Source organism: Panthera tigris, chromosome D1 (assembly GCF_018350195.1).
Source record: "Panthera tigris isolate Pti1 chromosome D1, P.tigris_Pti1_mat1.1, whole genome shotgun sequence".
NCBI classification, from domain to species: domain Eukaryota; kingdom Metazoa; phylum Chordata; class Mammalia; order Carnivora; family Felidae; genus Panthera; species Panthera tigris.
Window position 1 is genome coordinate 114,368,186 of NC_056669.1, and position 27,020 is coordinate 114,395,205.

Below are 27,020 nucleotides of genomic sequence, written 5' to 3' on the forward strand. Positions count from 1 at the left end.
GTCCCCAGTCCCATCCTGCCCTCGACCCCCCAGGGCAGATGCTGGCACTTACGTGATCCCACCAGCACTCGCTGAAGTTGGGCAGCTGGTGCTCTAGGCTGTACTCGAGGAACTCGAACATCACACTCACGATCGTGCACATCCACCAGTCACGAATCATCAGGGTCTGCAGGCCGCGGCAGAGCGTCAGCCGCTCCAGGGCGACACCCCTGACCCCCTCAGGAGCGGGGCGAGGCACTAGTTGGAGGCCACGACACCAAGGACAAGTGCGGGTCGGGGCAGGACCCAGGGTGCCCAAGCAGTTGTGCCAACTCTCTGGACAGCTGCCTGGCCTGAGCCATGGCCCCCAGACCCTCGCCCACCACGGGCAACCACTCTGAACATCAGCCTGTGGCTGGGAAGTGGCTTCAGAGCACAAGGCAGACCTGAAAACGAGGGTGTCCTTCTGACGACGAGGTCACCTTACCTTCAGGTACCAGCCAATAAAGTGCGCAGGCACAAAGCCGTCCAGCTTGTCCTATGGGGACAGGACACTGGCCTCGTGTGCGGCCCAAAGCCACTGGTCCCTCCTTCTCCATGAGCACCTGGGCCCGGTTCCTGCCTCTCTGAGCTGTGCTGACTGGATCCCAGGGACAAAGCTGGGATCCTGCACGCAGGCGGACAGCACGCCCTGACCACAGAGGAGAGCAGGTCTCCAGGCTGAGAGGCAGGGACCTGCCCCACAATGGGGCTGCACGGACCCTTCGCCAAGTGGGCTAAGCTGAAGGGAGCCCTGGGTCAGGCAGGAGGGAGGTCAGCGCCTGGCAGGGCCCACGCCAACCCCACCCTGTCTGATCTGCAGAACGACCGGGGTTCCAGAAACATGCAGGACAGGTCAGCACCTGGGGAGCTGATTAAGCACGTGACTCCTGGCCCCACCCCGAGCACGGAGCTCCTAGGGCCCGCCTGTACCCAGACGTTGTGGAAGGGGTCACTCTCGTTGTCTGCGTCGTAGATGAGGCAGTTTCCCCCGTAGTCCCTCTCCGGCAGTGGGACTCCCAGCTTGGGGTCCACATACTTCAGAAACTGGCGGCCGTCCTGGACAGTCTGCAAGGCCAGCGCCCTGGTCAGTGAGGCCACATGCTGCTGGTGGCGACGGGAGAGCTCGGCTAAAGTCCCGAAAGCGTGCGTGTGGCCTGGGGTGTGTGGATGACGCCTCTGCCGAGTAGGGACAAACACCCTGCAGTGCAGGGACGGGCAGACGTGGTGGGGGTGGGGAGGCCCCGAGTCCAAGGAGATGCGCCACGCTCCCCACGTGGAGGCTGTGTGGGTGGGGACACAGGTGGGGTCACAGGTCACCGCTCTTGCTACTGCCCCTCTCCACAGGCCCTCCCAGAAGAAACACGACATCAGGTCAGCCTTCCCAGACACGGATACCAACAGCAGCAAACCGCCCTTTCTGGCCTTAGCGCTAAGGAGACTTCTGGGGTCGACAGACGGAAGGCTGCCTGCAGCAGACACAGCCTCACCCCTCCCTCGGGCCCCCTGTGGCCACCAGCCCACAGGGAGTGGCCCCGGGAGGCCTGCGGTCAGGACACCATCCCCTCACTCCTGCCCCAAGTACCAGACAAGGGACGAAGCAGGGCAGAGGATGAGGTCGGGTGACAGACGTCTTCTGGCCTCAGACCCGCGTCACATCTGTGCCAGACAGACGCACTGCCTTGTCCTGCAACTCGACCTGTCCCCAGCTTGGGGTCTGTGGAAGTGACCCTCAGACCGTGACATCAGCCACAGGATCGGAGGCTGGGCACTGCTGTATCCAGAGAGCAGGAACCCAGACGTTCGGGCACAGCTGTGCCAGGTGCAGGCTGCAGACCCCGAGCAGGACGGTCCCGCGGCGCCGAGCACCGCACCACGGAGGACACTTGGCTGACCCAGAAACGCAAACAAGGCCAGGAGAGGCGGCCACGGTAAGGGTCCCGACAAGCGCGGGTGCCGCCCAGGGTCTGGTGGCAGGAGCTCTCTCCTGGAGGGAGCCACTGGCCAGTCGTGCCGGGAAGCAGTGCGAGCAGACCTAACACGTGCTCGGGTGCCCGCGGGCCTGTCACCAGCAGCCCCGCTCAGGAAACGGCTCCCGCTCGAGGTCAAGGCCGCCCCGCCCAGCAGGAGATGGCCCACGACCCCCACGACCCCGATGACCCCACGCCCTCCAAGGGCCCAGGAGGCACAAGCGAGCGCGCCCCCAGGGGGTTCCCACAGGGCAGGACTTGGTGGTGGAGGGAGAGCAGGTCGGCGCTCTGGGGGACACGAGCCACTGTTGTGTCCTAGACATGGGTTTACACATACAGCTGTCAACACTCAGAACCATACACCGCGCTAAGAGTGAATCTCATCACGTGGCGATAAACCACGAGAGACAGAACTGACGGGAGCTGTGAGCTTGTGAATAAGAAAGTACTTTGTAAACTGAAGGTCACCGTCTAGGTGCACGTGGGGTTGAGCAGAAGGAAAAGCTTTAGTAAAGAGACACCAGTGCCAGCAAGTGGGGAGCCACGGTTTACTACGGAGAACGTTCCGGCCTCCCTCCGGACCATCCTGCTGCACAAGGTGCACTCGGAGGGAGAAGCCCCGAGGACTAAACCCCAGGACCAGCTAGTGGGGGTGCCGCCCTCCCCAGGGGTGGGACCCTGCTGCTCAGGGGACAGGCAGGCGTCCCACCCGAGCCGACCGTCCCACTGGGCCCCGTCCCCGCTCGCCAGCGGGGGCCGTCGGGGCAGGGCCCACACGCGGCTCAGGGCAGAGACCCTGCTGAGACGCGGTGCCCGCAGCCTTCCCCAAGCGGACCCTTCTGGAGGGCCCCCCTCACAGCCTCGCTTCCTGCCAAAGCTCCCGAGGGGCTGGTGGGCAAAGCCCGCTCGGACACCCTTCGCTTACCGGGGCCGCGGCACCGCCCACACCCCCAGATTATCCGAGAAAACCCGCTCACCTGGAAGAGTATGAAGATGAGGAACAGCTCATAGACCACGCTGACGCAGAGCCAGAACCTCCAGTAAGCTACAGAGACACAGAACACGAGCGTCAGGGGCGCCAGCCCCGCCGCTGGCCGGCAGCACGCCTGCGCGAGGCCTCACTCAGAAGCGAGCTTGGGCTGTGCCCATGCCTCCGGCCCCGATGCCTCCGGCCCCGATGCCTCCGGCCAGTGCTCCCAGCTTCCCCCCCCACCCCCCACCCCCCCCCCCGGGGCCAGAAGCAGGGGCAGCCAGCGCCCTTGCGCGTGTGTACCGGCGAGACCTCTGACCTTTACCGCTGAGGAAACCTGCAGTGGGTTTCTGCCGGATGCCTTGTGGAGAGTTAAGAAAACCTAGGAATCCCAGCATGCTAAGTTTTCACCACGAATGCGGAGGAGACTTCGTCTTCCTTCAGCGCTAACGCGGTGAGTTGCACTGACAACGGTCTCCAATGCCAAGCCGGAGGCTAGACCGACCCTGCTTCTGTCGAACCTTCAGGAGACTCCCATCTCCACCCGCACCGCGGGTCCCCGGAATACACACTTCACAGCTGCTGAGGGCGATCTTCAGTGTCCTCACCACAAAAAAGAAACTAATTCTGCGGGGGTGACGGGGGGCTGTCAATCACCTGGTCTACCTTAAACCCACACGTTGTTCTGGGCCAATGAAATCTTAGTAAAGCAGGGAAAAAAACCACCTGTCCCCCAAATTCCTTTTATCGGCCACCTGGTTTTCATCCCTTGAAAGGGGAGGCTCAGATTGTCACCAGGGGAGGAAAGAGCAGCAGAGGAAGCATCTAAAACCATCGTCTGAGACAAATGACGGGGAGCACGTGGCTCTTGGCTTCGGCTCAGGTCGCGACCTCAGGGTCCATGAGACCAAGCCCCACAGGGGGCTCTGCGCCGGCAGCCTGGAGTCGGCTTGGGATTCTCTCCCTCTGCCCCGCCCCCCACTCACGTGCACGCCCTCTCAAAATAAATTAAAAAAACCACAAATGACAACTTTCACCTTCCAACAATCCTGACAATCCTGTTTAATACCGGCCTAAACTATCTACTTTCCCGTTGCTTGTGTCTGCTTAAAGAAACACCACCAGCTTAGTTTTAAAAACGATTTTCCTTGAATAACAACGGTGGTGCTTACAAATGTGGAAGAGACCTTGGCCCCGCTGGCCCTGGGGATCCCAGCCGCCGGCAGGGGGAGGGAGGGCAGCTGGTAAGGAGGCGCTGGTGTGGGGCTCCGGGGCCCAGCCGGCACCCTCGGGCTTGTGAAACCTCCGCTTGCAGCTCACGCAGGCAGGAAGCACAAAGCCCGAAGGACGCTTTGCTCAAGTGCCTCCGGGAGTGGGGTAAACAGTGGACGTGACAAACTAGCCTTGCTGCCGTGGAGTCTGGGAAGAGCCTGGAAAGTTCTCTGGTCAAGGCTGCAGCAGGATCTAAAAGGGCCTGCGGTAAAGCGACTCAGGGTGCTTCCCCGGAGCGCTCGCCCCACGGCCATGCGAGGGCACCTTCCTCACGGGCCCTGTGACACTGAGCTCGTCTGCTCCCCTCCCCCATCAGAGGGCCTCCAGCTGGCCATGCCCCACTGCCCATCCCCCTCCACCTGTAGAACCCCCAGGGCCCGCCCCGCCCCCAAACACGCAGCGGGTGCGCCCCTGGTTTCCCCGAGCACCCGCCCCACCTGCACACCCACTTTCTTCCTGCGCATCAAATCCAGCGGCCCCCGCAGCCCTCACAATATTCTGTTTACTCCAGCTTCCAGAGGGAGCCACGCATGAAAACAGAAATCGTGAAGAGAAGGGTGCCTTTTTCACGGGCCAGTTTCAACTGGAACTGTAGCCAATTCAAGTTTCCCAACAAAGCACCTTGTTTCTGGGCCAGAAAACCCTCCCCACCGTCCCCATGGCGTGCTGCCCAGGATTGAGGGGACCACTTCCCATGTGCTCTGACTTGACAAGTTTGAGGCGTCCTGCCCGCCACGAAGGAGCAGGTGCCCCAGAGCGGGCCTCTGCATTCGGTAAATCACAGACCGGCAGGGAAGCCGCTCACACCCAGCAACCAAACCGAAAGGCAGGCGCAGCAGAGCCCAGCACGCGACATGGGAGCGGGTGACCGGCACCCCAGATTGGACGGGATGCAGGGCCTCCCAGGAGCCCAGAGGCCAAGCAGCTGCCCACCGCTGTCCGATCCCAGGCTGGGCCCAGCGCCCACAAGCGACCTGCTCTGCCCCCCCCTCCGTCCGCTGACTCTCTAGAACTCTTCCCGGCCGATCCAACAGGCACCCGGACTTTTGTCATGACTTTTGGTGGGTTTTAAATTGTTCTCTCACTCTGGCTAGTTCAGACCCTTCTGAGGCCCAGAAGACTGAGCAGGTGGGGAGCCGCGGGGCCAGGCCGTGCAGCTGCGTGCACTCACCACTGCCCCTCCGGCAGGCACCAGGCGGTGTCACCCAGTGTCAGCGTCCCAACCAGGCATCGAGGGGGGCAGAGTGGCCGGTGAGACCAGCCAGCGCAGGTTCCCCAGGCAGGTGCCCCCGTACCGCTCGGAGCACCCGGGGACTAGCTCACAGCCACAGCGCTCACCGACCCCTTCCCCAGGGCAGTCCGGTCACCTCCAGCACGGCCTAAAATAGTCCCGCCCTTTAAGCTGCTGCTTCTCCTCCCAGGACTTTGTGCTACACGAATGATCGGACACAGGCAATGATACGACTGGTAAACAAACCGGAGTGCGTTCAGATGACCACCAAACGAGCAGCCATTAAATATCTAGTTGTCAAGTAAAAAATTAGTAAGGGGGTCTTTGTGTTTCCCTGAAGTGAGGAACTCTGATATAAAACCACACAGAGTAGGATCCCATGTTTAAATGCTACGTGTGTACCATGTGCAGAAACACACTAAACCTTAACAGTGGCTTCTTCCTGTGAGTGGCTTTTGTTTCTATTTTAAAATACTTTTTGTACTCTCCAAGTATTCTACAATGAATACACACCCCTATTAAGACAGAAAAGAAACAAAGGTTCTAAGATTACAAAGGTTACTAAGTTGTAACATTTCAGGAAACCAACCATGCCTTGCCTTTAGAGGCAGCCCCTCAATGAGGCTGGAGCCCTAGACACACTGGGGCTGGGGCAGGGCAGGGGGCAGGACCAGAGGTGGGGGGCAGGGGCAGGGCTAGGGAAGAGGACCAGCAGTGGGGGGGGGCAGGGGCAGGGCTAGGGGGCAGGACCAGCAGTGGGGCGGGGGGGGGGGCAGGGGGGCAGGACTAGGGGGCAGCTTGAGCATTGCTCTGCAGCTCCGAGGCCCAGGGGGTTGTTGGAACTCCCTCAACTTGGGGGTTGGGGGTTAGAGACAGGAGAACTCATTGCAGATGGCACCCAGTGAGCAGGCCAATGGCAGGGCCACCAGCTGAAGCCCATGCCGACCCCGCTGGCCAGTCCTGGGGCACCAAGGTCTGTAGAAGCGGCCCCCTGAGACACAGTGGGTGGAAGGCGCACAGGGGGTAAGGACAGCTGCGGGACAAGGTGAGGAGCGGAGAGACGGGAGAAGGGGCTGCAGGAAACCCAGCCCTCGCCCTCAGCTGTGACAGTGCGCCCTGGCTGGCGGGAGGGGCTGGGAAGAGGAGGACAGGACATTCACACCCAGCAGCACAGACACGGAGCGACTGCTCGGGACAGAACCGTCACATGGGCACACACGGAAAGAGAAAGGGCGAGTTACCTGGATGAGGTCTGGAAAATGGCCCGTCTTTAGCTTGTGTGACTCCAAAACATAAGAAAACCAAAATACTGGCCACAATACCTCTGCAAACAAAGAACAAACAGCCCCTCAGTGTGTGTCTCCCAGGCGGGAGGTTGGGGGTAGGAGGGACCCCAGGATGCCCTCTGCAGCGACAGCCCCTGTCCCCAGGGAGGGAGGAGGCCGGGCCTCGCGGGGGGGGGGGGGGGGGGCGCCCAGGCCAACTGCCAGAGGCAGACCCGCCCTTGGGACGAGACCCTTGGTGGAGGCTGTGCGTCGTCTAGGTGGCAAAGCGGTGCCCACTAGTGTGTGTGCTTCCCATTGAAAGAGCCCCTGAAATTCCACACGTGACCACCCAGGGCACCGAGGGCCCGCCGAAGACAGAAGGATGCCAGGGTCGGAAGGCTCTCTGCTCCCGCAAGGCAAGGGCAGCACCCCCCACGCAGTCCCCACGGGGCTAATTCACAACAGGACCAAGCGGACGTGCTGCAACCACATGTGCACAGACACACAGACACGTGCCTGCACGGGGGGGGGGGGGGGACAGGAGCAAGGAGGACACGCAGACAGCGGTGCTCACGCTCCATTCACATGGCCACCGCCCGCCCAGTGCAGGGTCTGAGGGGGGCAGTGCCGCCTGCCCTCCCCACTGCCGGCAGTCCCTTGGCAGGGACGCACATCGTAGTTTGCAGCTGGGCTGCTGTCCTCCAACACGCACGATGCGACACCACACGCCACACGGGAGGCCGGAGGCGTCGGCCTGGAAGCACCTGCTCCCCCCCCCGCCCCCCCCCCCCCCCCGCTAAGAGCGCCCAGGGTCCAGGGCAGGCACCCATGAGGCCGGGCCCCACAGGACACCGCCTGCCAGCCCCTCCGCTCCTGCCCACCCCCGTGTGGCCAGGGTGTGTTCCGATCGCACCGGGCAGCATGCTGCTGTGGGTGTGCAGAGTGGTCCTGTCCCGAGTAGGACAGGCTCCCTGCTCCTGCCGGCCTCCGGACCACAGTAAGTGTGGAGGGACAGACGGACACTGGCCACTGTGCTCAGCAGGGCGGGACCCACATCCCCATCACAGGGGCTGACACAGAGGGCCCGTGAGGTGCCCACTGCTCAGGGCAGGGTGTGGGGAGGCGGGAAGTCTGCAAGGGGCTGCCTGGAGGGGCACACAGACCCCCACTAGGCAGCGCTCCCAGTGTGACACCCTCCACCCCCAGGAGAGGCCCCTCCTGGCACGACCGAGAGATAGCTTTGGAGCCACGGGTGACTCCCAGAGAAGTCACCACCAGAACAGAACGAGGGAGGTGAAGTCTCAGGGCGCCTGTGCCCCACCTGCCCTCACCAGGTCAGACTCTCAATTCCAACCTCGGTTGTACATCTTAAGGCAGTGTTTAGGGTCACTTGGCAAGATCCGTGAGTCAGGTGAAGGATGTACAGTATCCCCCCCACTCCCTGCACCCAGGTCTGCGTTAACACCCGACGTGAGGATGGGGCGTCTGTCACAATTTACGAATCCACACCGGTACATTAACCACAGTCCACTGTTTTCAGACTTTCTCACTTTTCATCCAAAGTCCCTTTCCTGGCCCAGGACCCCACCAGGACCCCCGTGACATTCGGGGTCAAAACCCCCCTGGGCTGTGACAGAGCCTCAGGCGTTGTTTTGGATGGCCTGCAGTTTGAAGACCGGTCAGGTGCTCTGGAGGACGACCCTTACCGAATGCCATCTGCCGCTTTCTGTGATTTCGATCTTGTTTTTGGGAGTAAGATCACATCACACCGACATGATCTCTGACGTCCCCTGGCTGGGACACACCTGTCAGGTGCCCTCCCTGCTCTGCTCTTGGGGGGAGGGGTCCCTCTACACAGCCTGCACGCAAGGGCTGGGGAGCACCTATGTTTATCTGGAATTGATCTACACGGGCTACTTGTCTCTTCTCCCTCACTTACTTTATCATTTATATTGGCACAGACTCACGGATATGCATTTTATACTTTGGATTATAATGTGGTAATAATTTATAGATTTTTTTTTTTTTTTTTTTGCTCAAATTGTATCCATTTACCTACTTTGACCATTGGGAGCCCTTTCGATGGTCTCCTGTATCAGAGCTTTAACATAACCCCATCTGTGGGGCGTTGTGCTTTTTTCTGAGCACTTTCTTTCTGGCGCTAGACGACCCTCCCAGACCTTCCTGGCATCTCCTGCCCCAGGCCTGGGTTCAGCCATTTCTCTGGGAGCCCCTTCCCAGAGCCCAGCCATTTCTCTGGGCTCCTTCCCTGGAGGATGGTCTTGGGAGCCACGTTCTGGGGGGTGACGTGCTCCTTGCCACTCGGGCATTATAGCTTCTGGGCCTCTCGGCCGATAGTCAGAGCTGTGTGTACAAACCGTGCAAACACACAAATGAGAAATGTTTCTCTGCGCAGCCAGCTGTACCTACGTTAAGCTAAACACGAGTTCTTACTACGTCTCCAACCACCACCCGTTACCCCAGGGCCCATCCTCCCCTCGATCCCCTGTAACCTCCCACTCAGCGGTGAGACCGCACGGGGCTCCCACCGGCCGCCGGCCACGTACTCGGTTGTTCCACTCCAGGACGCGGGCCGCAGGATCAGAACCGGTCACCTGACCCCGCCGGGAACGACTTCGTCAACTGGAGCCCGGCGCTCGCGGGCGGGTGCCCTGCCTTGAGTCTTACGGACTCCCGCCCCTTCAGCGAGGGGGTTTCACGCGTTTGTAACACCCCGAGAGTCTGGCCACAGTCTGCATCCCTTCCTGGGTCCCCGACGTCCGAAATTATCTTTCCTTCACTTGTGAACATTAGGTTTACTCTGTGTTGTTGAGTCCTGTGGACACTGACCAACGCAGTCACAGGTCTACCATCATAGTTATCGTACAGAACACTCAAAACACTCCCCACACTCCCCAGCGCTCTACCACTGGCTCCCCCACTGCCCTAGAAACCAGTGACCTTACCACCACTTCACCTTTACCAGAGTCACACGGTTGCAGTGTGCGTGGCCTTTCCACATAGCTTCTTTCACTTAGTAAGACGCGTCTGAGTTTCACCTACGTCTTTGCAGTGTTAAAAAAGGAGACAGCAGGCCCAAAACAAAGTCACTTGGGCTGAGCCCCATGTCAGCAAAGCACGACTCAATCCCCACCCAAACAAAGTGTAGTATCGGTCCCAGGAGCGCAACCTTTAACCGGCCCACATGGGACTAGCTGGCCCGCAGCCCCCTTCTGCCCCCTCAGGAGGGTGACCCTGCCCCAAACCATGTGGTCTCTGTTAATGACTTCCTTCACTGCCACCCTTCTGTCTTTAAAAAGCCTGGCAGAGTCCCTTCTACTGCTGGATGGGACACCGCCCATCCATCAATCACTGAACAAAGCCAACTTGATCTTTAAATTTACTTCAATTTTTGTTATCTGACAATGGCTTCATACCTCATTTCATTTTGCTGCTTAATAACATTTCATCGTCTGGATGTACCTGTTTCTGTTTATCCGTTTACCTACTGGAGGGCACGCTGGCCACTTCCACATTTGGACAATTAGAATAAAGCTGGTACAACATCCACGTGCAGGTTTTTGTGTAGACACGAGTTTTCACTTTAATTTCGATAAACACCTACAAGTCCAATTACCGGATTCCATGGTTAGAATAACTTTAGTTCTACAAGAGACTGTCAAACTTCTGGTGTCATCTTTGAAAACCCAAGATCGCCAGATTTTCTACTGTCTTTTCAGGAAGTTGTACAGCTTCATATTTTACACTTTGGTCTATAAACCTTCTCAATGAATTATCGTGAGAAGTGAAGAGCCCGTATCCAGTCTCCTTTCTCGCAGGGAACTCTCCGCTGTTCCGGGACCGTCTGTTGAGAAGGCTCTCCCCTGATGCCTTTGCTCCTGTGCAGCGACGAGGCGACTGCATTGACGTGGGCACGTACCTGCACCCCCCAGTCCGTCCCAGCCGAACGCTCTGCCGACACCACACTGGCCTCGTCACTGCAGCCTCATAGCGAGGCCAGCTGGTGTCGTTCCTCCAGCTTTGTTCCTCCTCAGTGTTCGGAGTACGTTGTATCTCCTGTGTGTTCTAATACGCAAAGTACGTTCACATTTTACATGTAATAACTTACGTATCTCTGTGTATACACTGTGTACATGCATGCCATCGTCCCAAATGTTGCCGATGGGTAAATGGTGACGATAGGGTGAAGCCCATCCACACAGCATACACCCCCAGCAATCCTGCCCCACCGATGGACACCGCAACGCGGACGTCACGAGACCATCATGCCCAGCGGAAGAAGCCAGACACAGTGTGCAGGGTGGGTGACTCCGTGTACACGAAACGGTACAGGAGACAAGAGAAACCTGTGGGGACAGACGGCCCGTGCGGAGGGCTGTATCTCCACAGGTGTGTGCATCTGTGGAAACTCACCGAGCCGTGCTCTGGTTAGACACATGTTGCATTAAATTACTGGTCGATAAACTTGACTTCAAGAGAAAAACAAAACCTACTCCCCCAAAGTAACAGGACTTGTTAGACCCATAAAAAGAACAATACACACAAGCTGAAATGGAGAGCTTACAGAACACAAGCCAACTTCCTACTTTTTTAACGACGTACTCATTGGGTTTTTTTTAACAGCATAATTTTTAGAAGCTCTTCCTTTACACAAGACATAAGCCCGAGCGCATCGAAAGCTCTGATGTGCTACCAAGGGGCGGGGCTGGGGCTGGGGCTGGGGGGCTGCCCGGAAGTGCCAGCCTCAGCCAGGCAGGCGTGCTGAGCTGGAGGCAGGCTGTGTGCCCATGCGTCCACACACCCAGGAGATCCTGGGAAGCAGCAGCAGAGCCACGAGTGGCGCGAGAATGGGGCCGAAGCAAGGCCTCCAGGGATGAGCCAGGAGTAGGTTCCAGGCACCACGTGCAGAATTACGGGGCCAGGAAGGTGGCTCTTCTCTGTCCCAGGAAGGACAGAGACTGTGAGCTACGAAGACCTCCAGTGTCCCCAGGACACATAACTTCAGAGCAGCAAAGTGTCCAGGAGCCCTCACATCCCCACCCCCCTCAAGGCCTCTCCTTCAGTGACCGTGCACAGGGGCTGCTGGGCGAGGGCCCAGGCACCTGCTGCTCACTGTCCCAGCCACTCGCGTGCAGGGGCGGCTCAGGATAGGAGCCGGTACGGGGCCAAGAGGTGGGACGTGCCCCTGGGTCTAGGCTGGAGGGGCTCCCTGGCAGGTGTCCGATGAGTCAGAACCCAGGCCTTGCCCTTGGAGGGCACTCCGAGGGTGCCCTGCATGGGCCCACTGTGGCTGGGGTTGTGCCCTACCTGTGACAACTCTTGCCTGGTGTCATTGGAACTGCTCACTTCTGGCCTGACCCCACAGCCAAGGGGGGACACCTCTTGAATGTGACCAAGTCCCGCTTTCTTTCTGGTCTCTGCCCATCTGGGCCCAGCAGACACCTGGCACTAACAGACAAAAGCACAGAGAAGGCCACCTTCTACTTGGAAATGCCCGCTGAGCACACTCGGGCTCCCACCACAGCCTCCCTGTCTCCTACAACCACAGGTTCAGTGTCCCTGATGAGGGACCCGCCACAGTGAGGGCAACCTGGGGCCCCCCAGAAGGGCCAAGCTCCCTGTACTTCTGGACCCCATCACCCACACATGCTGCACCGAGCAGCCCCCCTGCACCAGTGGGACACCAAGTAATGGGCAGTGCCGTGTGCAGACGTGCTGGGCCCCAGGCTGACACCCAGGGCTCAGAAAACAAGAGATAGACCCGGCAAAGCCGCCCGGGGGACAGCGTGAGAGATGCAGGAAGGCGGCCCACAGGGCGTGCAACCAGGAGCCAGGGACACGGCGCAGGGACAGGGCGCAGGGGCAGAGCCCCCACCCTCTGGCTGGGGCCTGGGAGACAAACTGGGGGCTCTGAAGCGCGTGCACTCATGGGCGGCCGCACACAGCTGAGAGAGCACCCGGCGTCCTCACGGGCTACTGATGCCTGAGAGCAAAGAACGGTGCTCAGGACGCACTTCTGGGCCGGCGCTAACACCCCTACTTTACAAGCCTGGCCCCACCAACCAAATCTGACCTCCGGTCCTCCGGCGCTGCCCTCTGCCTCTGTCCCTGCCCTGGTGCCCGTCACACCAGGGCAAGTGGGTCAGAGTTGCAACAGGGGCTTCCCGAGCCTGGGGGAGTCCATCCAGTGCAGAAACCTCACGGGAATCTGCTCTAAAGCCAGCCAATCTTCCTCACACACTTCTGAGAGTGGCCTCAGAATCCGTGGGATTCCAGCAAGGGACACAACCGGCCAGCGAGTCTGGAAATAATACCGCAAAGGCAGCACCCGCTTCCTGACCCGCACAACGGCATCATGCCCGAGAAGCCCACTTAAAATTTTCCAAAAGCAGCAGTATCAGAGCTCAGCGCAGCAGGAGCACACGCAAATCTGTACACTCTCAGACGCCCAAACTCACAGGCTCTGTGGTCCCGTGATTTATAATAAGAAACACTTGGCCTCCACCCCCCGCCCCGCCCCACCCCTGGCACAGAGCCCCTAAAACCGCAGGGATTTCTGAAGGGCTAAAGGTTTCTTGTGTTATGTTACTGAGGCGAGTCTCGGACCCTCACCTGAGGGTGAGGACTGGCCGTCAGGAGAACCAGCCGCGGGACTGGAGGGCTGGAACTCTCTGTCCCACCCCCTGACCTCCGGGGATGGGAGAGGCGCTGAAGGCTGAGTCAAATCACCAAAGGCAACGGGACAGTCACTCATCCTCCACAAGACCCAGGGCACCAAGTTTTGAGAACTTCTGGGTTGGTGAACAGGTGTAGGTCAGGGGAGAGTGGCGTGCCTGGAGCGGGCTCAGACGCCCCAAGCCCTCAGACCTCGCCTCGGGCACCTCTCACCCCTGGCTGTCCCTCACTTACTTCCTTTTTAATCAACCGGTGATCTAGCAACACGCTTCCCCGAGTTCTGTGAGCCGCTCTAGCAACTTAATAGTACCAAGAAGGGGGTCACAGAAACCTCTGATTTGCAGCCATTTGGTCAGAAGCACCGGTGACAACTGGGGCATGTGGCTGGCACCTGCAGGGGTGATGGGGGGTGATCTTGCAGGACTGAACTGAACCGTAGGACACTCGGGCAGGGTCCAGGGCACTGCTGGTGGGATGTGTAGGGAAACCATCCCTCCCGCCAGAACTAGTGACCAGGACCCCTCTTGGGCTCCACCCCTGGAGGCGCTGAGGCACATTCTGGTCTGTTACTCGCGCGAATCCCTCACTGGCTGCAGGTCCACGAGGGGCAGCACCCTCAGGAGTCCTGAGACAGGTGGAGGAGGGGTAAACACAGCACAGAGCTCCAGGAGGCCGCCTGGGAGAGACGCTTCGGGCACACGCGGCGGGGACACCGGGAGCCCGGCCAGCCCGCGAGTGCATACTGGCCCCGCGAGCCACAGGCCAGCCCGCGGAGAGCAGGGACCCCCCCACCCAAGCACGCCAGGTGCCTGCACCCGCCAGGCCGGGGGCCGTGTTACCTCTTGGTGTTATAGGCCGTGTCCCGAGGCGTCTCCTCCAGCAGAGTCACGTAGCCGAGCACACAGGTGAGGATGAAGAGCACCGTCAGGGTGTGGGCACGCCTGAAACCCAAACACACGGCTGGCGTCAGAGCCCGGAGCGCTACCGCACCTGGGACGCGCGGGCACAGCCGCAGCTCGGAAACCCCGGCTGGGAGCCGGCGGCCGGGCGGGAAGAGCGGTGGCGCGGTGGGCGCCGCGGGCTGTGGCTCAGAGGAGGCTGCGGCCCCGCGGGGTCCGGGGTGGAGGCGGCGGGCAGCAGGTAAACGCGGCGGTTTCCACTGAGCAAGATACGACCAGCCTCGCAATTCGTGAAGCGACCACATCCGGGAGCTCCGGAAGGACAGCCCAAGAACACGGAGAAAGGGACCCCCGGACCCAAAGCGAGACGGTGCGTGTCCGCCGCGGAGAGACACGGGCTCCGGCCCCGTCCGTGAGCCAGCGGACGGCCTCCCCGGGAAACAGGGCCCGCACCGGGCAGGCACCCGGACTGCGGGGCGAGCGGCTGACACCGAGACTCCAGGCACTACCCTGGCTCTCCGCATCTGACACCTGCGAGTCCTTGGGGAGGACGCGACCCCTCCGCGCCTCGTGTCCTCATCCCTGAGTGAGGATGCTTCCACATCCAGCACAGACGTCTTTCAGGAATGAACTGAACACTCTCTGGGCAGGAAAGAGGAGACAGTAAGGAGAGAAGCAGGGCTGCTCCAAGAGTGCTGCCGGAGGCAGAGAGAAACCAGGCTGCCGCGAACGGAAGAAGGGCAAGAGAAACGGCCAAACAGACTGTTCTCCGCCCCGGCTCTTCAAAACGTGTCTGCCCACGGCAAGCGGCCACCGTACCACCGTGATGGGGCCGCCGCGGCCGAAGGAGACGCTGCACGGATCAACATGGACTCCACGTGGCAGATGTGGTCTCCCGGACGCGGAGACCGGGAAGCGGAGAAGGCTCGCTGCATCCCTGCGGCAACAGCGGAGACGTAACCCAAACCGACACGTTGGCTGGCGGGGAGCGCGCATAACCCACCCGAGGCGCGGAGGGGACGGGGACGGAAGCAGAGACCGGAAACCGGCAGACCCCACTGCAGACTCATCACTAACTGACCGGACATCCCTAAAACACCTGGATGATGGAGGCTGTGCCACACACAATACCGCTCGGCTGTGGGGGCCTCAGGCACGCCGAGAGGCCCGTCTCCGGGACGCACGCACCACACGACCCCACTTACGTGGCCTTCTCCAAGGCCAAGCTACGAGGACAGAGACCGGGCCAGAGGCCGGAGTGAGGTCCTGTTCTGTGCCTGGCCCGTGACGGCGGTTCCAGGAAGCTACGCGCACCAAAGCTACAAACAGATTCACTGTACAGCAACTTACAACAAAACGTTACGAATCGACCATTGCTGGTGCAAGGTCAGGATCCAGGGAAGCATGCCGGGAGAGCCGGAGCGGTCTACAGGGCACGGGGCAGAACGCCCGTCCCGTGTACCTTCGAGAAGACACCACCCAGAGACCAGCACAGGTAAGGAGCACAGAGCAAGAACCCGCTGGGCCCAATTCCTGTCCCAGGAGTTCTCAACGGGTTTCTCCAAAGGGTGCATGTTTCCGAAGTGGCAAGTTGTTTCCCCACCAGTGACAGGTCGGACCAAGGGGCTCCAGGCCTCCAGAACTGGGAGAAGCGCCCACAGCAGGCAGACCAACAGTGTGCAGGGTTCATGGGAGCACCTGCTGGGAGCCATCTGCCTCGGAAAGGGACGGGACTGTCCCAGGGGCCTGGCCATGGGCCTGCGCGGCCACCTGGCCCAGAGGGTTCCCAGCAAGGCAAGTGTCTATGAGAAAAGGGATGGGAAGGAGCCCCAGCCTCAGGGAGGAAGGAGAGTAAACTAGATTAACAGCCCACCAACTGGCATCAGACTTGCAGAAGGAAAAACAAGCTAGTCAGTTTGAGGAGAGACGACCACATGGTCTGGAAGAGACCCGAGGGGCAAAGGGAACACCTCGTTGATCCGCTGTGGCCCAGGACCCGTCCACGTGGCTTCAGGGACATCAGGACGCCAAGGTGCTGTGCAGGGGCCCGCTGGGCACCCCCCACCCCCCCAACTTCACACACAGGCACCGGGTCCTGCCAGGATCTAAGAAACACACAGCACGAGAGGCACCCTGCAGGTGCCCCACCGAAACCGCATCTCTGGAGCACAGAAGCTTTTGTCCCAGGACTTAAAAAATGACTTCAACCCTCTGGCTTCTTTCGTATTAATTTCCACAAACACGATAATCTTCCTATCGTTTCTCTGGGCTAAGACACATTCCCTGAGGAGCCCCAGACAGCTCCAGTCACAGATCTTTCCATCCTCCGAAAAAACACAAGGATTATCTGAAAATGAAAAACAACTTCTTGTCCTTTGAAATAAATGTTCCCACTGTCACTCGGTCAGTCACCCCCGGCCCTGTGGAAACAGGAATAAGGAATAAGTAGGCCTCCCTCTGTCCCATCCGAGGCAGGAAGGAGCACAAAGTCCAGGACCCAGAGGTAGAGCACAGGGCACCAAAGTCTCGCAGAACAACAGACTTCAGAACTGCTAAGGTCAAGTGCTACTAGAAAGTAAAATTTTCATTACTAAATTATGATGAAATGCATCTTTACGAAGGCTCCCTCCTTCTGTACAGCAAGGGGACCTGAGCAGACGCTTTTCCAAAGACACAATGGCCAACAGACACGTGGAAAGGTGCTCGACGGTACTCATTATCGGGGAAATGCAAATCAAAACCAGTGAGCTGTCACCTGACACCTGTCAGAATGACTAGCGTCAAAAAGACAAACCACCAGTGTCGGAGAGGATGAGGAGAAGGGGGCCCCATGCGCTGTCGGTGGCGCGAACTGGTGCAGCCTCTGCAAACAGTATGGAGGTTCCTCGAGGGACAAGAATAAAGTTGCCGTAAGACTCAGCCATCCCACCACTGGGGACTGGAGGGAACAAGACGCCAAGTTGGAAAGACACACGCTCCCCTAGGGAACTGCTGCGTTACTCAAACAGCCCAAGTGCCCACCGACCGGACTGGACGGAAAGGAATGTTACCCAACCACACCCAGGAATGAAATCTTGCCATCGGCAACACAGGTGGCCCTCGAGGGCATCGTGCTGAGATCAGTCGGAGAAAGACAAACACCACGTGATCTCTCCTACGCACAGAATCTAGACACAAAACCCAAACTCACAGATAGATACAGAGGCACTCTGGATGAAGGCACAAACGTAGGTGCAGACTACCTGCTGTCAGGAAGACGAAGTGGGGTTTGCATGGTCAGGACTCGATCCCTGACACAGCAGTCACTACGGGCAGCCGGCAGCGGTAAAGGGAAATGCCAGGTCGGCGCCCAGGACACAGAATGCCGAGAATTCTTTCAGACCACCGCTCAATCCACGGCCCGCGCTTTCCTCCCATTTTTCCCTGTGAAGTCTACGTTTCCTGTTCTGACAGTTTTCCCTGGAGAGGCAACGGGACCCAGTGGGAAAACACGGATTTTGGTCATCAGCTTTGCCACTCAGTAGACTTGCGGTCTTGAGCAGCTTTCTTCGTCTTTCAGAGCACCATTTCCACGTGTGGAACGCTCGGGGAGACCTCCTGTCCCTCCCAGACGCCCCCTGTCCCCCCTCCCTGGTGCTGGGAAGACCAGCACATCCTCTGGGTCAGTGGCTAATAGAGAACTCAGGGAGCTCTGAGCGGCCGTAAATCCCGTGACTCTCCAGTCACTCAGCAAGGGCGAGGGCGTGAGGACAGCTGGCTCCCTGCCACGATGAGTGGAAAATACCCAGCCGTCAGTCCCTCTCTCGAGATGACCACGCTCATTATGCCAAGTGGGCAGGAAGGCAGGCCCGCCAAACCAATTAGAGAAAACACGAAGGTGTGGCTGGCACACTGAGAGCACAAGGCAGCCTCGGCCAGGAAAGGCCAAGACCAGAGGGCCTGCCCCAGGTGTGCCAGAAGTGCCTGCGGCCATGACACTGACCCTCCCCGGCTGCTGATCAACATGACCAAAGAGGAATCTGCTGCAGAGTCAAGCTTTCCAGATCCGGGCAGAGCTGGCAAACCCCTACCCCACAATGACTGAGAAAGGCATTTTCCAGAACCCGGGGCACCGAGATCACCCCTGCGCACTCTTGCTGCTACTATCGGACACTGTGGACAAGAGTCCTGGGGTCGCCGAGAGTGCTCACCCAAGGCCCAGTGTTACAAGACACAAGCACACGGCAAGCACTCCCACAATGTCACAACCGTCCCTCCCCTCCCTGCTTTAGGAGCTGGTTAGGAAGTGTGCCAATCCGGTGGCAATTCACCCACCTTCCATCCACAGGTGGCAGCGTTCAGTAGCACCTCTCCAGGACATCAAGTCTCCAAGTGGCTCCCAGAGAATCTTTAGAAAACGAGGGCTGACACATCTTTGTGCCGTCCCTCTGAGTCTGCGGTCCTGCTTCCCCCTGGATGTTCTGCACCAGAGGACCACCACAACCAGTAGAAGACTTGGTGTCCTTGCCACCACAGACCCCGGCAGTCCTCACGCCCGCCCCCTTGGGCCTTGTTTCCGGGAGGCCAGCCTCAAGCTCCAAGGCGCAGGCAAACCCTGAACCGAATTACACAGCCCCTGGCCGACAAGGGATAACAAAGACACTCCAGAGTCCTCCTACGTGGCCGTGCACAACCACCATCACTGGGCATCTTTGGGGAAAACCCTAAAAGTAAGGTTTCGAATCCTGCAAAAGTTCCTTTGAGTAATTCTGGAACAAAAAAATCATTTCCACAAATACTAACTTTTAGTCTTCACAGGAGGTTTTGTACCATTCGTTATTAAAACTCTCTCAAACACAAAATAAAAGTTTTCAAAACCGTAACACATCAAGTCAGTGAGGAGAGACTAAAAAGGTGGCGAGTGGCTAAGCTCTACAGGCAAGAATGAGTAATTCTCACCAAGCAGGCATCTGGTTACCTGCCAGGAGAAACGAGAAGTTCCTTCCCCTGTACAGGTGATGGGGGGCTTGGGACGCAGCAAGGGCCTGCACGGACCACAAAGCACAGCACCCCTCACACCCGCGGTGGGGAGGCAGGAGCCCTCCACCCAGGAGATCCACGAGGCAGGCCCCTGAAGCTAGCCAGCCCTGTCACACTTCCTCCTGGAAAGCCTTCCAGGCCCCCAGCAGCCCTCCTCATAGGTAAACTCGGCTATAGCAGGCACCTGTGTGTCCAGTACCCGACTGACCAAGCACCTTTGTGCACAGGACCCGAGGGCTCTCGTGGGCGTCTGCCTTTCACTGCACGAGGTGAGGCGTGTGCTCCCCGGTTCCTGCTGGCGCATCCCCTTCAGCCAGTATATCTCGTGATTCTGAGGCCCCAGGCTTACGCCAAAGTCTAAGCTTCCTGTTTGGTTCTGTGCTGCAGTCCCTAGAACAGCAACGGGCACCCAGTTGGGGCCCCCAAATATGTGCACGAGCAGGAAACAAGGACAGCCGCCGTGTCCTAGGATGAAGCCCTCCCTCCTGCAGCCCGAAGGGGCGTGCTCACAGACACAGCTGGTGGAGAGGCCTGGCCTGCATGCCGCAGGCCCAGCAGGTCCAAGGGTGCTCCGGTCTCTAGCTCAGGGGCCACAACGCCCTGGATGAGGCATGCCATCCCTGTCTCGCTCCCACGGGCTCCGAGGCCACCTGAATGCACCGTGTCCCCAAAGCAAGGCTGAAAGCCGACCCTGCACGGCAGCGGCCAGCACCCACAGGGAAGACACCAACGTCGTCCAGATGCAGGGCTGCAGCCCTATCAACACCCACCACCACCCTGCACCTCTCCCGAATCTGAAAAAAACCACGACAGCCATTCGGCCCCACGCGCGCCTCCTCTTCGGTTTCTGTCCCTGCTGCGGCACCCTCCCCTGAAACGTCCAATTACTCCCGTCAGGCTCTCCGCATTCCCCGATCAGACCTTCCGTGACAATCCCACAGTCCGGTTCTCTGAAAAGCTGCCTCCACGTGGCATTCCCTTTGCAGCTGGAGGCCACATCTACCTCCCTCTGTCCCCCAGGGCCTACCGCAGGCCTCAAATGCAGGCACTGTATTCTTGACAGGAACTCAGCATCCAGCAAAGAAAACCAAACCCCAGCCCTCAAGAAGCATGCTGTCTAGTACACGGGGTTTCTCTCTCTTACAGAGCAGCAAGGAGGCTGGGGAAGGTGAAGGGCTAGTCCAAGGTCACAGAGCCATGTGGCGTAGGAGCCACGCCTGGGACCTCACATACAGAAGTGCCCAATTCAGCATAAAGCAAGAGCGTGAACTCTTCCAACACAGGCTCGGGGCGGGGGGGGCGGTCAGGATGCTCCCGGGGGCCTCTCCCTCCCCAACACCCGTTGAGGCAGACTGCGAGCAGCCTGACGCCGGGGCCTGGCTTGCAGACAGCGGTACGGGGGTCGAAGAGCAGGCTCCGCGAGAAGCCCCTGAAAAGAGTCAGAACCCTTATTTGACAAACAGCCGCTCAACTCCTGGCACGTGGGAAGGTGCTCGCGCTAACGTTACTGCTACGCGCTGGGGGGAGAAGCCGATTCCGCACGACGCAGGCGCTGCGAAGAAACAAGATGACAGCGGGCACAGGTGAATTTGGGACAGGAAAAGCCTCTCCGACATGACTCTGGAGCCTACTCCTCCCGGGATATGGGGCAGGGGCCACAGGTGCCGGGCGGGACCGCCGCGAGGGACCAGCCGCGGCCGGGCGGGTCTCGCAGGCGCCCCTCCATCCCAGCGCGACGTGCCCATCACCCTCGCGCCCCCCGGGCCCCCCCGCCGACCGCCGCCCCTCACCAGAAAAAGGTGTTGGTGCCGTCGTCGTAGACCTCGGACTCCGTGCTGCGGCGGCCCGCGCCCGGCCCGCTCGCTCGGCCTGCGGTCGCGCCGTCGGGCGGCTCCTCCAGCGAGGCCTTGCCCGCCGGCACAGGGGACCCCTGCCGCGGTCCCCCCGCGCCTCTGCGCTCACCCCTCCGCATGGCGCCAGCCCAGCCGCTCCGCCCCGCGCCTTGACCCCACGCACAGCGGGTCACCGCGAGGGCGCGCTGCGCACGGCGCGAGGAGCGCCGGGAAGGGGTCGCGGCGCTCCCACGGCGGGGTCTTGGGAGAGCAGGGGTTGGGGGCGGCTAGGAAAGGGTGGGCGGTGCGTTGTGGGACTTGTAGTCCCTGCGGCCGGGCCGCGGGGCACGCTGGGTCTCGTAGTCTCCGACGCCGCGGGTCAGAAGCAGTGCTTGCTGGGAAGGATGCCGCCTCGTTGCTAGGAAACCGGAGCCCGCGGGCCGGGTGAGCTGGCGTCTCCCCGCGTCCTGGCGCGTAGGGGCACCGCCAGACCCTCCTGCCCCGGCGGCGGGCCCCGAGCCTCTCGACCCCTTCGCCTTTCCGAGCGCCGGCCCTGGCCGCGCCGCAGCCTCGCCCGCGCTGCCTTGGAGCGTCTTCCCGCCGCGTGGTCGCACCCGCGTCCCTTTGGGGCGCCTCTCCACCCTCTATCCGAAGTGCGAGGGGCCAGGTGCCGCCAGCCGCTCGGGGCTCTAGTCCGCAGGGTCCGCGGGCAGGCGGGTGGTTCTTTCACGGGGTCTCCGCGGTCGCAATGCCGTGGATTTGCTGGTTTGGGTTGGCTCAAATTGTTAATACGGTGAGGGCCCCCGCAGAAAAAAAAGAAGAAAAAAAAAAAGGCCCCGAAGCTCTTTGCTTTGAAGAACAGTGGCAGCTCCTTTGAAGCTTCCCGCGCAGTTACATGTGACACTAGGTGTGTGCCCAAGGGAGGATACAGAACAGGACACAGATGTCCGTGGCAACATGATTCGCAGTAGCCAGAGGGGCAAGCAAGCTGAGGTCCCAGAACTGGTGGATGGCTACCCAAAGTGTGGTCTGTCCGTCCAATCATGGGAACTCACTCGGCCCTAAACGAGGAACAAGGTGAACCTGGAAAGCATTATGCTCAGTGAAAGAAGCCAGTCCCAGAAGATTACATATTATATGATCCATTTACACGAAATATCCAGAATAGGCAAATTCATGGAGACATTAAGATTAATAGTTACCACGGGCTGGGAAAGGGAAGGGGGCTGGGGGAGGTGATTGCTAAAGGGTACTGGGTTTCTTTAAAGGGCCATGGAAATATTCTAAAATTGCGGTGATGGTTGCACACATCTGTGAATTCACTAAAATCTACTGAACTGCACACTCCAAATGGCTGAATTGTGTGATATGTGAACTACACCTCAAAACTGTGTTTAATGTATATGTATGTGTTTACCTTGTGAACCCTAAAAATGAAACTGTCAGTTACTTTGCAAGCAAAATGGGTTTATTCTGGAATAACATCGCAACCTAGGACAAGCTAGCCACAAGAAAACCATAGGCACGTCTTGGGAACAGAAGGGAGGAGAGCTCTTTTACAGAGGGAGGGAAGAGTTGGGGGAGGGAGCTGTTATAAACTAAAAGTCCATTCGAGTAAACCGAGAGTTGGAAGTATAGTGGCTTCTTATTGGCTGAGCTGTTGCCCCAGGAAGAGAAAATCTTGCTTCCTCTTGCTGGGGTTCTGAAGTACTATCCACCTGCAAGGTGTCTACCTTCCTGTTGGCTGTGTTGACTAGTGCTGTGCGTGAGCGCTCCCCCTGCTGGCCTCCTAACTCCATTATTTTAAAATATTAAAAAAAATTTTTTTTAATGTTTATTTTTGACAGAGAGAGAGAGAGACAGAGCTTGAGCCGGGGAGGGGCAGAGAGCGAGGGAGACGCAGAATCCGAAGCAGGCTCCAGGCTCTGAGCTGTCAGCACAGAGCCCGACATGGGACCCGAACCCACGAACTGTGAGATCATGACCTGAGCTGAAGTCCGTCGCTCAACCGACTGAGCCACCCAGGTGCCCCAAAAAATATTTATTTATTTTAGCGTGTGCAAGTGGGGGAGAGGCAGAGAGGGGACAGAGGATCGGAAGCAGGCTCTGTGCTGACACGCTGACAGCAGAGAGCCTGACGTGGGGCTCAAACTCACGAACCTCGAGATCATGACCTGAGCTGAAGTCAGACGCTCAACTGACTGAGCCACCCAGGTGCCCACCCTCCTGACTCCATTCTAAACGCGATTTCCTTTTATTTTCACATTTTCCCCTTTTGATCAAGATCGTTCTTTGAAAGCATCCTGATCAAGAGTCAGGTTTTCCATATTTAATGCTTTTGTCTCTCGGTGCTAGGGAGGACCTTTTCTGGTTGTCATGTTCCGTGATGGAGGGAAAGTGCACAGCAGTTGGAAACCACTTAAGGCCACGCTGAGTAACAAGGAAGGTCAGGAGGGAGGACTCCCAGGTGCTCCCCATCTCTTGTGCGTGTTTATCAAGATCATAAGCATTGGAGATCATGGCTTTGGTACACCATTTTTACAAAAGTTTGACAGGTGACAAAATGCAAAACTTAGACAAAACAGAAGTAACACTACAATTCCAAATCGTGTGATGCTTCTAAACTAGGACCCTAGGTCTGAAAGTAGCCAACTGAAATATTTATTGGCCCCTGTTCTGACTTAGGGGAGAAGAGTTCTCCCCACAAAGGCAAACCTGAAGTCACATATGCCTCCTGGAGGTCCCCACTTGAAGCAGCCACAAAAGCAGAATAGTGAACGCCATGAGAGCACACAGGATCAGGTGCGTTTGGGGGGTTAGAGTGCAGGTATAAACATGATGCAATGACTGATGAACTCTTTGCAATAGCAAAACCTCAAGGATGTATTAAAACTATGTTGTTATCTTGGGGCGCCTGGGTGGCTCAGTCGGTTGAGCGTCTGACTTCGGCTCAGGTCATGATCTCACAGTCCGTGAGTTCCAGCCCCACGTCGGGCTCTGTGCTGACAGCTCAGGGCCTGGAGCCTGCTTCAGATTCTGTGTCTCCGTCTCTCTCTCTGCCCCTCCCCCACTCTTGCTCTGTCTCTCTCTGTCTCAAAAATAAATAATAAAAACATTTTAAAAAATTAAAGAAAAAACTATGTTGTTATCCCAAAAGAACTGATTGGAAACAACTGTTACCCAATCAGACGGCCTGTGTGCTCGCTTCAGCAGCACATATACCAATCAGACAGCCTGTAAGGTTGCAAATTCAGAAGCTATGAATCTGGATAGGAATCCAGAGCCAGATACTCGTTCAGATGAAGGAAAGACTTGTGAATCCTGAGCCTTCTAACCATCCAGAAAAAACAGCTGAAAAGGTGAATTTGTCACAGGTTCGTGATGAGGCTGTTTACAAAAGGCCATAATCAAAATAGATTTTGTCTTTCTCAAGGTTTTGGGAAATGCAGACAAGGGCATTGTCTTTCTGTGAAAGAGAGAAGCGGCAGCAGTGAGAAAAGGTACAGGGGCCTGTCTGGACGTCTCGGGACAGTGTCTCGTCAGATGTCCTGTGCTTCAATTCTGGGAAGTCCACTCTCAGGACACCAGCTGGTGTGCAGGGCCAGTCGGGGTTTGGTGCTGTCTTCAGATGCGTCGTGTGAGTCCAAGGGTCTATTCCCTGGAGTTTGGCAGCATGAGGGTTGGTTCAAAGTTCCTGATAAGGGCCTTTCCGGTGAGGTTGAAGAGAGCCTTTCTGGATGTGTCATTTTCCCACAAATGAAGTCTCCAGATTGCAAGCTATGATGCTTCAGGTCGTTGTCTCCAGGAGCCCACTGTGAAAAAGATTGCTCTACCAAAGCATGGTTACTTGCTTTTTAATGTTTATTTATTTTTGAGAGAGAGAGAGAGAGAGAGAGAGAGAGAGAGAGAGAGAGCTAGCAGGGGAGGGGCACAGAGGGAGACAGAGAATCTGAAGCAGGCTCCCCGCCATCAGCACAAAGCCTGATGTGGGGCTGGAACCCACAAACCATGAGATCATGACCTGAGCTGAAGGTGGATGGATGCTCAATGGACTGAGCCACCCAGACGCCCCAAATCACGGTTACTTTCAATGGAAGCAATTAGGCCTTTACAGTACTGACGTGTATCTCCTTTTAGCAATTGTGGGTCAGGGAGGCAGGGCCAAGTGCACTGGGCATCTTGTGACTGCCTCAAAGGGTGAGAGTCTATGAGTTTCCAAGGGAGTGGATCTGAGGTTTAGACGGACCAACGGCAGTTCTTCTGACCAAGGTGTTTGGAGGGTCTCTACAAACTGTCCAATTAAGTCTTAAAAGTGTTATTTGTGCATCTGACAAACTCTGAGGATTGGGGATGAAATGCATGGTGACAGTGCTATAAAACCGGCTAAACAGCACAGACTTGCCAAAGCCACCGACCGGCCAGTAAAATGGATTGCCTGGTCCTATGCAGTTCAAGAGGGGTTCCCAGGTAGGGATAATCTTTTCTAACAGAATTTTAGCCACAGAAGAAGCAGTGGCCTGTCTGTAAGAGAAAACTTTGGCCCAGCGAGAAAACATACAAACCGTGACAAAAACATATTTATGTCCACGAGATGGGCAAGCTGTGTGAAATCCATTTGTGTGAATGGGATTCTGTGGATGGCACTTCGGACAGTTAGGACAGGAAGGTGGGCACTTCATGTTGCCTCATTAATATTTCCCCACCAGTGTTGGGTCACGAGTGCTATCACTTTGTCAGTAGGTTAAATGCTCGCCCAGGGGTAAGTAGTGGGAGTTTTAGAATTTCTGATAGGGCCAGATTATTATTTGGTCCAAACCAGAGCTCTCTTCCTTTCCAGCCAACGGTTCTTAGATTTCCCCCTCTGGGACCAATTGCTGGGCATCCACATTATCATATGAAAGAGCACCCTTCGGACCAGATTGGCCTTGGGAACAGCGAGCTGTCGCGTGTGTGTGTGTGTGTGTGTGTGTGTGTGTGTGTGTGTGTGTAAATATCAGTGAGGTAGTTTTCTCTGGCTTTCAGGGAGCTGAGTCCGGAATGTTCAGGCACCTTCAAAATAACCAGAGCCACTGGCAAAAGTATGGCACATAGGAGCCATTTTTAATCTTATCCCCATTGGAGGTAAGGACACTTCATTGTTTCCGTAATATTCCAAAATCATGAACTATGCCCCCAAACGTGCCAGCCGTAGGTTCAAATGTTTGAGGTTTTACCCTTGGCTAAGGAACCACTCGAATGAGGGCATGTAATGTAGCCTCTTGGCCAAAGTAGCCAAAGTAAAGGTTCTGCCTCAATGATTTCAAAAGGAGTTGCTGTAGCACCCCCAACACCATATGTACCGTTTTCATCTTTTATTTTTTTTTAAGTTTTTTTAAACAGTTATTTATTATTGAGAGACAGAGAGATACAGAGCGTGAGCAGGGGAGGGGCAGAGAGAGAGGGAGACACAGAATCCGAAGCAGGCTCCGGGCTCCGAGCTGTCAGCACAGAGCCCGACTCGGGGCCTGAACCCACGAACCACGAGATCATGACCTGAGCCGAGGTCAGCCGCTCAACCAACTGAGCCACCCAGGTGCCTCGCCGTTTTCATCCTTCAAATAAGAACCATCAGCAAACCATGAAAAATCTGCATTGGTTAGAGGAATTTCCTATAAATTGTCACAAGGAGTCAAAATGTGGTCCGTCCGCATCAAGCAGTTGTGAGGGGTTTCATCTGGGTCCAAATGCAGTCCTTGTTCTGAGATAGAATGCCATGAGTATCGAACCTGAGAATTTGTCTTTGGAGACTAGGTCCCTTCAAGGCTAAGAGGCTTAGTGGGTGGATGCTGTCTTCCTGTGAAGAAGTTGG

At 57.7% G+C, this 27,020-nt stretch overlaps 1 protein-coding gene across 1 annotated transcript in view; it reads right to left on the reverse strand.

The window, feature by feature from the left end:
* The window catches only part of PTDSS2 (phosphatidylserine synthase 2), a 23,758-nt gene extending 2,272 nt beyond the window's left edge, over positions 1–21,486 (reverse strand). The window contains exons 1-7 of the mRNA XM_042957720.1: positions 21,131–21,486; positions 14,262–14,363; positions 6,703–6,785; positions 2,966–3,033; positions 952–1,086; positions 467–517; positions 53–166 (exon numbers count right to left, since the gene is read on the reverse strand). Coding sequence (XP_042813654.1) covers positions 53–166; positions 467–517; positions 952–1,086; positions 2,966–3,033; positions 6,703–6,785; positions 14,262–14,363; positions 21,131–21,312 — 735 coding nt within the window. The 5' untranslated portion in view covers positions 21,313–21,486. The remainder of the gene's footprint in view (positions 1–52; positions 167–466; positions 518–951; positions 1,087–2,965; positions 3,034–6,702; positions 6,786–14,261; positions 14,364–21,130) is intronic.
* Positions 21,487–27,020: the final 5,534 nt, after the last annotated feature.